The sequence below is a fragment of the Palaemon carinicauda genome, chromosome 1, assembly GCF_036898095.1.
Source record: "Palaemon carinicauda isolate YSFRI2023 chromosome 1, ASM3689809v2, whole genome shotgun sequence".
NCBI classification, from domain to species: Eukaryota; Metazoa; Arthropoda; class Malacostraca; order Decapoda; family Palaemonidae; genus Palaemon; species Palaemon carinicauda.
The window spans coordinates 98720340-98735154 of record NC_090725.1 but is presented as its reverse complement, the minus strand read 5'-3'; the positions used below and the strand labels follow the sequence as shown (position 1 = coordinate 98735154).

The 14815-nt window shown below is 50.4% G+C and overlaps 1 protein-coding gene and 1 pseudogene across 1 annotated transcript in view; both read left to right on the top strand.

Annotated features, from left to right (window-relative positions):
• The window catches only part of Ppcs (phosphopantothenoylcysteine synthetase), a 210211-nt gene that overhangs the window by 66108 nt on the left and 129288 nt on the right, over nucleotides 1-14815 (top strand). The window contains exon 3 of the mRNA XM_068383094.1: nucleotides 12503-12676. Within this exon, the coding sequence (XP_068239195.1) occupies nucleotides 12510-12676 (167 nt within the window). The 5' untranslated portion in view covers nucleotides 12503-12509. The remainder of the gene's footprint in view (nucleotides 1-12502; nucleotides 12677-14815) is intronic.
• LOC137659312 (5S ribosomal RNA) lies at nucleotides 9127-9245 on the top strand (annotated as a pseudogene).

Here is a 14815-nt window from a genome sequence, read left to right as displayed (position 1 = left end):
TTTAAAGAGGGGGATACCTCTGCCCTAGTCCATCTGATGTCCTGCATGGACAAGGCTTTGCGGGATGGATCCAACGAACTAGCAGCGCTGTTCTCTGCTGGCATCCTTAAGAAAAGGGATCAATTATGCTCGTTTCTTTCGCTGGGGGTTACTCCCTTCCAGAAGTCCGAGCTATTGTACGTGCCTCTTTCTCCATTGTTGTTCCCTCAAGAACTAATCAGGGAGATATCGGCAGCCTTGGCTCAAAAAGCTACTCAGGATCTTGTCTCTAAGGCAGCCAGAAAAGCCCTTCCACCCTCATTTACCAGTCGCAAGCCTAAGGAAGAAACTTTTCCCAAGTTTTTGCAGCCCTTTCGAGGGAGATCTTCTAGCAGGGGTAGTTCCAGACTTGACGCTAGGAGGAGTAAGAGAAGAGGCTTTAGAGCAGGGCGAAGCAGGGTCTGGTTGCTGTTGCCTTCAGGCAGTAGGGGCCAGACTACTCAACTTCTGGCAAGCGTGGGAGAAGAGAGGAGCAGATCAGTGGTCTATCCAGATCTTGAAGGAGGGTTACAAGATCCCCCTTTCAAGGGGGGAGTCCTTTGGTCTTAGTTCCTGTAGATTTCTCTCCCAGGTACAGAGAGGAGGCAAAGAGACAAGCTCTATCGACTCAAGTGTCTCTTATGTTAAAAAAGGGGGCCATAGAGAAGGTACAGGATCCTTGTTCACCAGGTTTTTACAACCGTCTGTTCCTGGTACCCAAGACCTCGGGGGGATGGCGTCCAGTCCTGGACGTGAGCACGCTGAACAAGTTCATACTGAAGACGAAGTTTTCTATGGAGACTTCAAAATCAGTGCTAGCCGCAGTAAGGAAGGGCGACTGGATGGTCTCTTTAGACCTCCAGGACGCCTACTTCCACATCCCGATCCATCCGACCTTCAGACCTTACCTAAGGTTCGTCTTTAAGGGAGATGTCTACCAATTCAGAGCCCTATGCTTCGGCCTTTGCACAGCACCCCAGGTCTTTACGAAGCTCATGCTAAATGTAGCAAAGATCCTCTATTCAATGGGCATAAGAGCCTCACTGTATATCGACGACTGGCTTCTCAGAGCGCACTCATACGATCACTGCCTGAAGGATCTTCAGACAACATTGGACCTTTCAAAAGAGCTGGGTCTCCTTGTAAACAAGGAAAAGTCTCTCTTGGTTCCATCTCAAGAGATTCTCTATTTGGGAATGACGATTCGGAGTCAGACTTTTCGGGCTTTTCCGTCTCCTTTAAGGACGGAACAAGGCAGATTGAAACTTCAGTCATTTCCAAACAAAAATATGTGTTCAGCAAGGAAGTGGATGAGCCTAGTAGGAACCCTCTCTTCCTTGGAACAATTTGTTCCCCTAGGAAGGCTGAACATTCGCCCTCTCCAGTTCCATCTCAACAGCCATTGGAACAAGGAGAAAGACCTAGAAGCAATGTCCATTCCGATTACGAACACTATCAAAGACTGCCTTCGGTGGTGGGAAGAACCGAACAAGTTCCAGGAAGGTCTCGACCTATCACAAAAGAGCCCAGACCTTGTGTTATACTCCGACGCCTCGGACGCAGGATGGGGAGCAACCCTAAACAAGCTGGAAGCTTCGGGACTATGGTCAGTGAAAAAAAGTTTCTGCATATAAACCACAAGGAATTGTTGGCAGTTCTATTAGCCCTCAAAAGTTTCGAGGAATCAGTCACCAACAAAGTGGTTCAGGTTAATGCGGACAACACAACAGCATTTGCTTACATTACCAAGCAGGAGGGAACCCACTCGATATCTCTGTACGAGACGGCAAAGAATCTCCTTTTGTGGGCAAGAGAGAGGAACGTTATACTTCTAAAAAGGTTCATCGAAGGGGAGAAAAATGTAATGGCAGACAGCCTCAGCAGAAGGGGTCAGGTCCTACCGACAGAGTGGACACTCAACCTTCAAGTTTGCAAGAGCCTATGGCGCCTTTGGGGTCGTCCATGCATAGATCTCTTTGCAACCTCAAAGACAAAGAAGCTAGAGGCGTATTGCTCCCTGGTGCCGGATCCAGAAGCAGTCCATATAGACTCGTTTCTTATGGATTGGTCCAATCTAGATCTGTACGCCTTCCCACCATACAAGATCCTGTACAAGGTAGTTCAGAAATTTGTAACATCCAAAGGGACCAGGATGACCCTAGTGGCTCCCTATTGGCCGTCAAGAGAATGGTTCACAGAGGTACTGGAATGGGCGGTAGACACTCCAAGAATACTTCCATTAAGTGTAGATCTACTCAGACAACCCCACTTGGAAAGATTCCATCAAAATCTCCACGCTCTTCAGCTGACTGCTTTCAGACTATCGAAAGACTTATGAGATCTAAAGGCTTTTCGAAGGAGGCAGCTCAGGCCATTGCAAGAGCAAGAAGAACTTCGACTATCAAAGTCTATCAGTCCATGTGGGAGGTGTTCAGAGAGTGGTGTAGGGTTAACTCTCTTTCCTCATCCAGTACCTCTGTAGCTCAAATTGCGGACTTCCTGCTCCACCTTCGAAGGAAGTGCAATTTCTCCTCCTGTACTATTAAAGGTTATAGGAGCATGTTGGCAACTGTGTTCAGACATAGAAACCTTGACCTGTCCAACAATAAGGATCTGCAAGATCTTTTTAAGCCTTTCGAGACTACAAAACAACGAAAACAAGATTCTCCAGCCTGGAGTTTGCATATTGTCTTGAACTATCTTATGAGCGACAGGTTTGAGCCACTAGGTTCAACTTCTATGAAAGACCTTGCTATGAAGACTTTATTTTTGGTTAGTCTTGCAACAGCCAAAAGAGTGAGTGAAATACATGGGGTTAGCAGAAACGTTGGATTTCGTGATGGTAAAGCTGCCTGTGCCTTACAATTAGGCTTTCTTGCCAAAAACGAACGCCCTTCTCAACCTTGGCCCAAAGCGTTCGAGATTCCAAATCTTACGGATTTGGTTGGAGTAGAGTTGGAAAGAGTCTTATGCCCAGTAAGAGCTCTGAGATGCTACTTGGATAGAACGAAAGATATACGAGGCAATTTTGAAGCTTTATGGTGCTTGGTCAAAAAGCCCTCATTACAGATGTCTAAAAATGCCTGGTCATTTTTTATCAGGCTTTTGATTAAGGAAGCACATATTCATTGTAAACGAATCAGACCTTGGTCTTTTAAAGGTCAAGACTCATGAAGTCAGAGCAGTAGCAACGTCGGCAGCATTCAGACAGAACAGATCACTTCAAAGCATAATGGACACAACTTTCTGGAGGAGTAAATCTGTGTTCCCATCATATTATTTGAAAGGTGTTCGGACTCGTTACGAGGACTGTTACACTCTGGGTCTATTCGTAGCAGCGAGTGCAATAGTGGGCGAAGGATCCACCACTATGTTCCCATAATCCCAATAACCTTTTCTTCTCTTGGTACTTTTAATTGTTTTTTGTGGTTGTTTGTGGAGATTGTGTCAGTCTTCCACGATCATTGACTTTGTCAGGTGGTCAAATTTGTTCCTTGAGAGCGCCCGGAACGGGTTATTGGAGGAGGTTCTGTCATAATGAGGTATATACACCGGTTTGACAGTCCCTATGAGATCTTCAGCCCCCTGGGAGGACCGCTGGATCTCATAAGGCTAGCAGACATAATGAGGCAGAGTATCATTGAAGTCAGCTTTCTTATCAGGTACAAACCTTTAAGTTTGTTTTAATTAACTCTTAAGCAGAATTCCAGATATACTACCTGTCTCTAACCCTCCACCAAAGGTGTTAATCAGCTATATACATAACTACCGGGTAAGTCTTATGTTTAAAAATGGTATTTGTTCCGTAACCGAAATACAAACCAGGCTACAGTGAACCCTTGTTTATCGCGGTAGATAGGTTCCAGACCCGGCCGCGATAGGTGAAAATCCGCGAAGTAGTGACACCATATTTACCTATTTATTTAACATGTATATTCAGACTTTTAAAACCTTCCCTTGTACGTAGTACTGTTAACAAACTACCCTTCAATGTACAGAACACTTAATGCATGTACTACAGTACCCTAAACTAAAACAGGCACAAATATTAAAGGCGATTTTATATCATGCGTTTCCTAAACACGCCAAAAGGCACGATAAAAAATGGCAACCAATGTTTTGCTTACGTTTCTCTGATCATAATGAAGAAACAAACGCATTTACTGTACACATCTGTGTATAGGTTAGTTTTTGCATCGATTATATTGATTATTCAGTACAGTATGTTGATTTTGTTATTACCAATATGTATATATATATATGGGTTATGAAAAAAATCCGCGAAGTGGTGAATCCGCGATGGTCGAACCGCGAAGTAGTGAGGGTTCACTGTATTTACATTGGGTTTAACTTTTAGCGCAGCTGAAATGGCGAGCCATTAGAATTTAACGAGGGTGTATTACCCCCGCGCTAGTTAGCGGGGGGGGGGGGGGGGGGGGTGGGGGGGGAGTGGTAGCTAGCTACCCCTCCCCCCTCACACACAGATGAATGCTCACTTTCACTTTTGGCTTGGACTGTGACAGATGTCTCTGTCTTGGTCCTCTCTTGGCAGCCATTGTTTGTTTTGTCTTTACTTAATCGCTTACTACTCAATATATATGTAAACATGTTTTCATGTTTGTATATATATTTGAGTATAGAAATCAGAAAGTTTCCTTTTCAGAGTTGTGTGTGTAGTGTACGATATCTACGTGGAGTCCTCGGCAGTTAGGCCACCACGGCGTAATTTTATGGGTGGCGATCGAGTTTGACTTCGGTCTTTCTCTCTCTCTCTCTCTCTCTCTCTCTCTTGAGGTCGTTCACCCTTTTACTACGTGTCACTACGCCCTTGTAGCTTCCTTTCCGTGTAGGGGGGTTGCTACGCCGTACGTTTGTCTCAATTAGTTTATGAATCTAATTGTAGTTGTTAATTTTTCAGCTTGTAGAACAACACCTTTCGAGGTTTTCGTTCTTTCTTAGTGTTCATTCATTTTTAAATTACATAATTACATAGTTTCATAATTATAATTGTTATAATTCTGTTTTGGTTACAGCTCTCCTTCCGTGAGTGTAAGTGGTTGTGAGGGCACGTGCTTGTTGTGTAATTCTTGTTTCCTTTCCTCGGGATTCCTCTTCGGAGCCTTCCCGTGGGAATGAATGTGTACTAATGATTTTTGTTTTATTTTTGTACAGTTACCGATCTAGTTCGTTTCTGTAATATGGCAACGGTGTGAGCTGTCTTGTTGAGGCCTGGGGATTCGGCTGTTGCTGCCTCCCCCCTTGTATTTTCGTCAGGGGCGTGTCTCCTACTGGAAGTACTCCCGTGACAACGGACAGCTCTCCAGTTCATTTTAGAACTCTCAGGAGGCTTGCCTCCTTGGGCGGGTAACTTTCCTTCCGAGGAAAGTTTTTCCTGTCCAGGCTTGAGTTTTTCCCCTTTTGGGGGGTTCTTCTCTTGCCTTTTTTTCGTGCGACTATGCTCTTGGTGCTGAGCGGTCACAACTGCAGTTTCGCTCAAGGGGCTGGGCAACTGCAGGAGCCCTTCTTCGGAGGATTGCTCCTTTTAGGCCACTGGCTGACCAGTCTCTTCTACGAAGTGTTTCTCTTTCGTTCGCGAAAGAGTACACTCATAGAGACTCCTCTTCAGAGGATTCTTCTGCTGCTGTTGCTGTTGGCCTCCTTCGCTGTAAGGCCCACCGTCCGCCTTGTCGTAAGGGCCTCTCATCTCCCTATAAGGGTGCTAAGAGGCGCCTTTTTGAATCTCCGTTTGCACCCTACAATTCCTTCTTCTTGATCTTCCGCCTTGGTGCAGATGGACAGCAGTCTGATCTCGTCTCCGACGGGCAACGGTCTTCCCGACGGACAACGGTCTTCCAACGGACATCAGTCTCCCGGCGGACAGGCAACGGTCTTCCGATGGACATCTGTCTCCCGACGGACAACGTTCCCTTCGGGGCAAAGGGTTGCCTCCCACGGGGGTTCTTCCCTTGCGTGTCAGGGTTCCCCTGCGCGCCCTTCTGCTGTGTTCTCTCCTGCTCCTGCTCAGTGTTAGCGCACAGGCGCTCTCCTGCTCATCAGTGCTTCCTGATCGCTAGCGCTCTCCTTTCGCCAGCGCTCTCCTGTTCGTCAGCGCTCTCATGATGATCATCCCTGCTGTTCCTGTTGGTTCCTGTTACGCGCCCTGTGCGCCCACGTTCGCCCTTGCGATCTAGAACTTCGGTTCAGGTCTGGGTCAAGGACTCTTCTATGCGCAGGCTTCCACGTGTTGCCTTCTGCTCGTCAGCGATCATCAGCTCGCCAGCGATCATCAGCTCGCCAGCGATCACCTGCTCGCCAGCGTTCACCTGCTCGCCAGCGTTCACCTGCTCGCCAGCGTGCACAGGCGATTTTAGTATCGCCTATTCAACAGCGTTCTACACGTCAGCGATCACCTGTCTCTCGGCGATCTCCGGATTGCCCGCGTGTGTTACAGCCGGCGCGCCAACGTTCTCCAACGCTTCTGAAGGAACATGGTTCGCCAGCTAATAGCTCGCTATCGCCCCCCTGCGCATGCTGCTCGCGATCGCCCACATGCGCATGCTGCTCGCCATTGCGCGATCGCCCGCCTGCGGATGCTGCTCGCCATCGCGCGATCGCCCGCCTGCGGATGCTGCTCGCCATCGCGCGATCGCCCGCCTGCGGATGCTGCTCGCCATCGCGCGATCGCCCACCTGCGCATGCTGCTCGCCATCGCGCGATCGCCCACCTGCGCATGCTGCTCGCCATCGCGCGATCGCCCACCTGCGCATGCTGCTCGCCATCGCGCGATCGCCCACCTGCGCATGCTGCTCGCCAAGGCATCGACATGCCACAACGCGCCATCGCCAACCTGTGCTTTAGCGCTCACCAGCTCACCACCGATCGCCTGTTGATCAATATCGCCAGCGGTCTTCCTCGCCCACGCGGCAGCGCGTTTCCTCGCCATCGCGCTAACGCTTGCGTTCGCCGCCTCGGACTCGCGCTCATTCACCTGCCCACCCTCGTAACCGCTCGCCCGCGCGACCGTTCGCCTGCGCGCCCGCGCGACCGTTCGCCTGCGCGCCCGAGCGACCGTTCGCCTGCCCGCCCGAGCGACCTTTTGCCTGCGCGACCGCGCGACCGCGCGACCGTTCGCCTGCGCGCTCGCGCGACCGTTTGCCTGTGCGACCGCTCGCCTGCGCGCCCGCGCAACTGCTCGCCTGCGTGCCCACACACCCACGTGCCTGCACGTCTACGCTCATGCGCGTCCGCGCACATGCTCTCCAATGTTTGGCCGCGCGCGAACCAACGGTATTCCATCGCGCGGACGGACGGTGTTCCGTCGCGCGAACCGACGGTGCTCCGTCGTGCGAACCGACGGTGCTCCGTCGCGCGAACCGGCGGTGTTCCGTCGCTCCAACCGACGGTGTTTCTTCGCACGAACGTCGGCTTAATTCTTTCAGTATCCATTGCTCGTCTATGGGTTATCACTTGCCGACCACCAGCTCTCGCCCTTCCTACCACGCTCGCCCTCCTGCGCTCCTTCGCTCACCTTCGTTTGCGTTCCTGCGTGACCGCGCATGGGCGCTTCCACGTTCGCCCACGCGCCAATCTTTGAATTACCATCGCGCGAGCTCCAGGGCGATTGCGACCACGATTCCCATCGGGGTTTTCGCAGCATGGCCAGCCTGGCGAGTTCTTCTGGAGCGTATTTCCAGAACACGGCCTCACCCCGTAAACGCAGAGCATGACACTTGCAAGAATAGGAAGAAACTTTAGGGAGGTCTGAGCAACACTCCTCTTTCCAGAACCTGGGTTAGCCCTTCCCCGTCATTCTCCATCGGCCAAGGGGTGACTGCTTACCCCTTCCTCTGGGGGCTTACCAGGTCCTTTCCCTCCTCGGTTATGGCCCGAGGTTTGGTTCAAGGAAGCTACAGGAAGATCATGGGTACTTTCCTCCTTTCGGGCTCAGGCACCTTGGCCTTTCGTTGTTAAGTATCTAACTTGCGGACAAGCTCGATGTTGTACCATCTGGACGCGCTGACTGAGGGCTTCCTTCGGGTGTCTCATCTGTGGAGGTCGACAACCTCAGACACCCTTCCATCCTTGAGAAGAGTTTGTTTGTGCCCAAGGACAGAGACTTAGACAGCGGCTGTGCGGAGGAAATCGACTTCCGTTTTCATTCCTCCAAGGCGCTTTCTTCCAGACTCTGCAGGGCTCCAGCGCCCTTTTCTTCAACCACGTCGGCCTAAGTTATCGGCTACAACAACTGGGACAAGGTGTCCAATTGCAGTTTCCTCCTGTCAGGAACAGAGGGCACGGGAGGCTCCCCCGGGGGGGCATAGTCCTAAAAGGAGCGGCAGAGTCCACGAACTCTAGGATTGCAGGTTTCTCGCTGGGAGGATGCTTAAGGTTACTCATCTGGATGACAGCTTCCTGATGCCCATTCCCGCACAATCTCTGTGATCAGCCAAGGATATCGCGCCTACCGTCTCTGTCAGCGAATTCAGTGTCTCTGAACCTCTATGCCATAGCGTCGGCAAGAGTTACCCGGTTGGGCAGAATGATCCATACCTTAGGCGAAGGTCCTCCATAGGATCATCGACGGCTTCACCCCCGGCCTCTTCAGTCGATCCTTTCTTGTAAGGAAAGATCTGAGAGGGGAGTTCCGTAGTCGACCTCTCAGCCCTGATCAAGTTTGTCGAACAAACTTCGGCCAGCGTAGAACAGCAGAATCGATCAGACTAGTAACGAGGCGACAGGACTCCTTAAACTCTGGATCGGAAAGACGGGTACTTTCAGTTTCCATTCCATCCATCTTCCAGGGAGCTCGTGGAATTGAGCCTAGACTGCAAGTATTCCTGCTTATGATGCAGTGTGGCTATCCCACCGTGGCATAGCAGGTTTGTTTCCCCAGAGAACTCTCCCTGCTTTCCTCATGGCCGCTCAGGTGCAGGCTTCCGCCTCCTCAGCTTTTTGGAGGGCTGGTCAATTCCGGTAGGCTCGGGTTCGACCTTCTTCAGCGCCGGGACCAGCTTCCGGATGCTTACCATGAGTGTGAGTTCATGGTATTTTGCTTGGAGCCTTCTCTTCTTCTGCCTCAACATCTGGAGTATCTGGCCATGATATTGAGTCAACGGCCTTACCACGTTGGAAACCCCGCTTCTCGTCCGTCCAGCGAGGTTAAGCAACGTCGGTTCTGGTCGGTACTTGGATGGGTGACCACCTGAGGACGCCAGATTCTGTTGCCACATCCTCCGAGCCTTCCTTTCAGTTGACTGTGGCAAGACTGAGGAGAGTCGCAGTACCAGTTCTCAGTCAAGCAGAGCTTTCAGCCCTACCTTGGAACGTTTCCTAGTTCTCCTTTCCTCATTGACCCGTCTATAGTCCGAACGGTCGCCTCAGGATAAGTTCCATGTGGGGCGGTCCAAGTGCCGGTGGTTTCAGGCAACGTTTAACCGGACTTCCTGGCCCCTATGGGACCAGCGGAACTATTAGACCTGCAATGGGTGTTGACCTATGGAGCCTCTTGATGGTAGTGGATATTCTCGTCCTTTCCCCACATTCTTGATGCGGTTCCCGGACTCGTCAAAGGAAAGGAGGGGGGGGGGGGCATGTTCCGGTCCAGGCCTATGGTCAAGACCTGAAGGATACCTCTCCATCATTCAGGCAGGCTTAGGGGCCGTAGTCTGGCCCCTCTACAGATCCTACAGCTCCTGCCGAGTCGCCCGTGCGCATCGACTTCATGATTCTGGCGTGTTCTAACCAGCAGGGGACGCATTTTCACACCTTCACGTCTTGCAGTAGAGATACCAGGATGATTGAGATTCTCTCAATACCACCATCGGCTCTCTCACTCCAGGCAGAGGAATGTTCTCTCTGACTATCCGAGCAGAGCTTCGTAGAGAGAGTGTACCTGGGGGTCTTTGACCTTGAGTAACCAGCAAGTCCTGGTCTGGGGGACCTGATCACAACAGCTTGGAACCTCAAGCTTCCGCTGTTCTTCCCCCTAGTCTCAGACCCCGAGACTCTGGCAAGATGCATTCCGGTGATGGTGGGACAACTTCGACGCCTGCGTCTTCCCTCCTTTTTGTCTGTGGACAATGGGTCTCAACAAGACCAGGTTGTCTGTCAACCTTTCAATGGGAGAGCTCCACTGGGACTATGCGCAGAACGGTTTCTGGACCCTCTGCTTCCCCTGACGTAACTCCCGGGAGAGCTTCTCCCACGGCGCAGACTACTCAAACAACCACACTGCGACATCTCTCCCGAACCGGGGTGTCGCTTCGGCTTCATGCCTGGAGACACTACGCCTCCTCCTCAAGAAGAGACAACGCGGTACGGAGGTCGCGTCATCTGCGATAGTCATCCGCAGGGGTCTTCCAGGCAAAGTGAAGAGTCTAAGGTGGTTGGTGCCGTGGGAGATATACCTCTTCCCTTGAGGCCTCTTCTCCAGCAATAACGGTCTTATTGCCTTTCGGCGGGAGGAAACTCCTTTCCGCTCTGGGCAATGAAGCCTGTCGCTCAGCCTTTCCCTGACCTTCAGGCTTAAAGGAATAACTTTTTCCTGCCCGCTGGATCTATCCTCGCTCATGCGAAGCTACGATCGTCCCTGCCCTAGTCGGAGGAAGACCTCCAACTTGGAGCATGGCTCGGACTTTTAGTCCTTTAAGAGATCTTCTCAAGACCCTTTACGACAGGCCTCGGATTGTATTCCGCCTTGGGTCTCCTGCTCACTCTGGCCACGGCCAGTGTGTAAGCAATCTTCTTGGTCTCGTACGACTCCGCCCTTTCTAAGGAAGAGGGGAAGGCAACATTCAGGTTCGCTCCTGAGTTGTTGGCTAGACTCAGAATCTGGGGGTCCCGGCCCTTCGGTCCAATTCCTTCAAGATTTCGAGTCTTCATTCTGTATCTGATGTCCCAAGACCTTCTCTTTCTTGCCAGTAAAGGAATCGAGAGGTTAGCTTTGGGAACAGCTGCAGTTTGTCCTCAGTTGCAGCCGATTTGGGAGCACAAGGAGGACACGGGGGAAAGTCACCAGTATACCTCTTCAGCCCGGACTCAAGGACATTCATCTCGACCTGTCTCCAGACCCTCCCCCGTCACGTCGCCCTACAGCACGATGCTGGATACATTGCAACGTCCCTCGCCTTCGAGTAATACTACTCTGTGACGCAGGTGCTACAAGCTGGAGTCTGGAAGCGTCTAATGACCTTCGCAGCCCGCTTCCTGCAGGGCGTGACCCACAGGAGTCTCGATACGTTTTCTATCGCTCTGTGGTGGCTACACAACAGCTGGTCTAACCTCAGGCTCCTTTTTGGACAGGTAGCAGAAGGTTGAGGGCATTATTATCAGGTTTTAGTCTGCATGAACGAAAGAAGTATGTCTGGCCCTTATTTCTTTCTTCATCATCCCCTCTACTGGGGAAGCAGCATCCTGGTCTCTGCATAGCTGACCTCGAACCTCTGCAGGTAAACCATGCTTCCTTGTGTTCCGAGTATTGAGTCAATACTGTAGCGTCCCCCATACCCTGACGAGGTGGTATTGGGAACGTCCTAACCCAGAGTTCCTTTTGGAACTCCAGGTCAACTGCCTAGGACGGGTCACACTTCTTCCTTCACACACAAGCTTATTTAGGCCACACGGTTCCTTGCGGAGCAAGGAACTTGTGAGGAGCAGGGACTCCTTTTCTCGAGTGCGACTCACTCGGATTCTGAGTCCCCGGGTAAAGCCAAAGCCAGTATGGCTGGGGACTTTCCACCCTACCTAATGGGTAAGTCACCCAATGTAAATAGCGTGGTTTGTATTTCGGTTACGGAACAAATGACAAATTCGAAGATAATTTGTATTTTTCCTAACCATACAAACCTTAGCTATTTACACATATTTGCCCGCCAGCCCTGTCCCCCAAGACAAGTCCTACCTCTAAGTGAAAGTGAGCATTCATCTGTGTGTGAGGGGGGGGAGGGGTAGCTAGCTACCACTCCCCTACCCCCCCCCCCCCCCCCCCGCTAACTAGCGCGGAGGTAATACACCCTCGTTAAATTCTAATGGCTTGCCATTTCAGCTGCGCTAAAAGGTAAACCCAATGTAAATAGCTAAGGTTTGTATGGTTAGGAAAAATACAAATTATCTTCGAATTTGTCATATTCATTATAAAAGAAAATTTTGAACATACCCGGTAGTTATATATAATTTTAGTCCCACCCTCCTCCCCTCTAAGAGACTAGAGGCATGGAATATATGAGGGTTCCTGGAATGGTTCCTAGGTACCTCGCTAGGGCGCAGGGGTGGTACACCTGGCTATCCAATTGGCGATTGGCGCGAGTTTTGAATTTTTTGCCGTGACGTCAGAGACGTAAGCTATATATATAACTACCGGGTAAGTACTGTATGTTAAAAATTTATTTTATAATGATATCATGTTGTATTCCTATAAATTGTACACCACATTTACTTTCAAGTTTCATTCAAGTCTTTTCTTTTTATTTCTTCTTGATTGATGCAGAGCTGCCATGGACGACTGGGAGAAATATTTTGCTGAGCATCCAGCGCCTCCTCATCATGATGTAGCTTGTGCTGAAATGAAGTCTTTTTGTCAAAAGCATGTTAATGAGAAGAGGAATATAGCTCTCGTTACATCTGGTGGCACAACTGTTCCTCTTGAAAGAAATACAGTTAGGTATGTTCTATCATATATTGGTTAATATAGACTTTTTTTTTTTTTTTAAATGTTGTTCCTTCACTAACAAACCTTTTATTTAGAGGGATTATCTTTCAGCAAAGCTGAAGCTGGAAGGTTAGCCATTAGACTTTTAAATTGAGGTGGCAACTTTACCCAACTGCTGTAGCGCGGAGGGTAGGGTGTGGCGGGGGTACCTAGCCACTGCTGTATATCTACTTACTCATCGGTGAACTACATTAATTTTTTCTTTTGGCTTGTGGAGACTGAATATATCTGCTCTCTCCTCCTCGAGGAGGACTAATCACTTTATGCAATTCCTTTTTCTTTTTTCAGGTGTGAGTATTCGTTCTTTGACGCTCTCGTGCATACCTGCCTTGGTCGCGAAGGGCACTTATGTGGCACCTTTATGTCATCGGCGGATACCGATTCCCATTCGCTGTGCCCGAACTGCTGGGGGCGTTGCTGCAAGCAGGATTTGCCTTGTGAAGAGTGTAGGGAGTGGCCTGCCTCCCAATGGGAAAAATTTAGGTTTCACAGGAAGAAGGCGGCCAAGAGAGAGCTCTCTCCCGCAGGGTCCTCCTCAGGGGCGAAGAGATCTCAGGCTTCTTATTTTTGCACTCCTGGATCTCTCTCCAAAGCCCCTCCTTGCTTGCCTTCCTCCAGAGTGCAGTTGAGTAGAAGTGCAGAGCAACTAATTCCATGGGAACCTCGGGGTACGGGGGGGACGGGTTGTTGCTTCCTCTAGAGGAACACCTTTATCTCCAGCCACTGGGGAGCCATTCTCCCTTTCAGTTGTGCTGCAGGCATGGCCATTCCATGTAGTGTCTGCTCCCCCTTCCAAGGAAGCTCTACTTTACCTCCTTCATCAGGAGGCACGGAGAGACCCTTCTCCAGTTGTTTCGGAAGCTGACGCCCTTGATGTCAGCAAGGTCCATCTCTCGCCCTCTCCAGGTCCTTCCATGTGTGTACGATGGCTTCCTGCTGATGACGAGCCTTCTCTCCATCCGTTGTCACCTAACCTGCAGCCTTTTGTTTCTCCCCACGGGTAAGGTTTCAGCTCTCGCGCTCGACACTCACCTGCTGCAGAAGTTAGGAAGGGTGATCATCCGGTGGTCAGTGCTCCAACTACTCGCCGATCATCTGGACGAGACTCGTCATCTTCTCGTCCGTATGGACGATCACCCTCAGGATGTCGTCTGCGACAATCCGATGATGATCATCATCAAAGAGATAGCAGGTCATCACGATCTCGGTGTTCTTCTTCACAAAGGCTCTCACATTCACGAGCTAAACGCTCAAAATCAAGAGGCCGCAGGTCATACGGTCTCGGCGCTCTTCTTCTAGAAGGCTCTCTAATTCACGAGCTAAGAGCTCACTATCACAAGTTACACGCTCACGATTACGATCTGGACGGTCGCAATCACGAGCTAGACACTCACGATAGCGAAGTGTGACCTTCTCAAGAACTGGTTGATGACTTTGACTACCCCAGGCTCCTATGGATGGGAACTTGGAGGTAGATGAGTTTCTGGAGACTAATGGGGGTGGGGAACCTTCCAGAGATCAGCACAACACATCAAATCCCTCGACATCCAGGTGCTAAGGTGTCTAAGCAGTCCTTTAAGACTAAAGACCAAAAGGGCTATAAACCTTTCAGAGGAAAGAGTTGGGGGGTGGTGGCCAGGGTGGGCACTAGGGAGGGCAACCCTCTCATCAGTCTACCAGTGGGAGGATGCCAGCAATGCCTTAGGCAGAAGTGGTAGTCCCATGGGGCAGATCAGTGAATGATCGCAGTGATTGGAGTAGGGTATCATGTCCCGTTCATTCAATCTCTCCCTCCTCTTGACTCTGGATCCAATTCCATTGAACTCCTATATCAAGGGATCCGTGAAGGAGCTGGCCCGTCCAGACCATGCTGCAGAAGGGCGCTCTCCAAGAGGTCCTAGACCGGTCTTCAGGCTTTTACAGTCGACTCTTTCTTGTGAAAATAGTTGTCTTTTGGCTGGAGACCAGTCATAGATCTCTTTCCCTTGAACAAGTTTGTTCTACAAACTCCGTTCAGGATGGAGAGGCAAACACGGTCATCCAGGCAGTAAGACCAAAGGACTTCTTGTGCACACTGAATCTCCTCCAAGA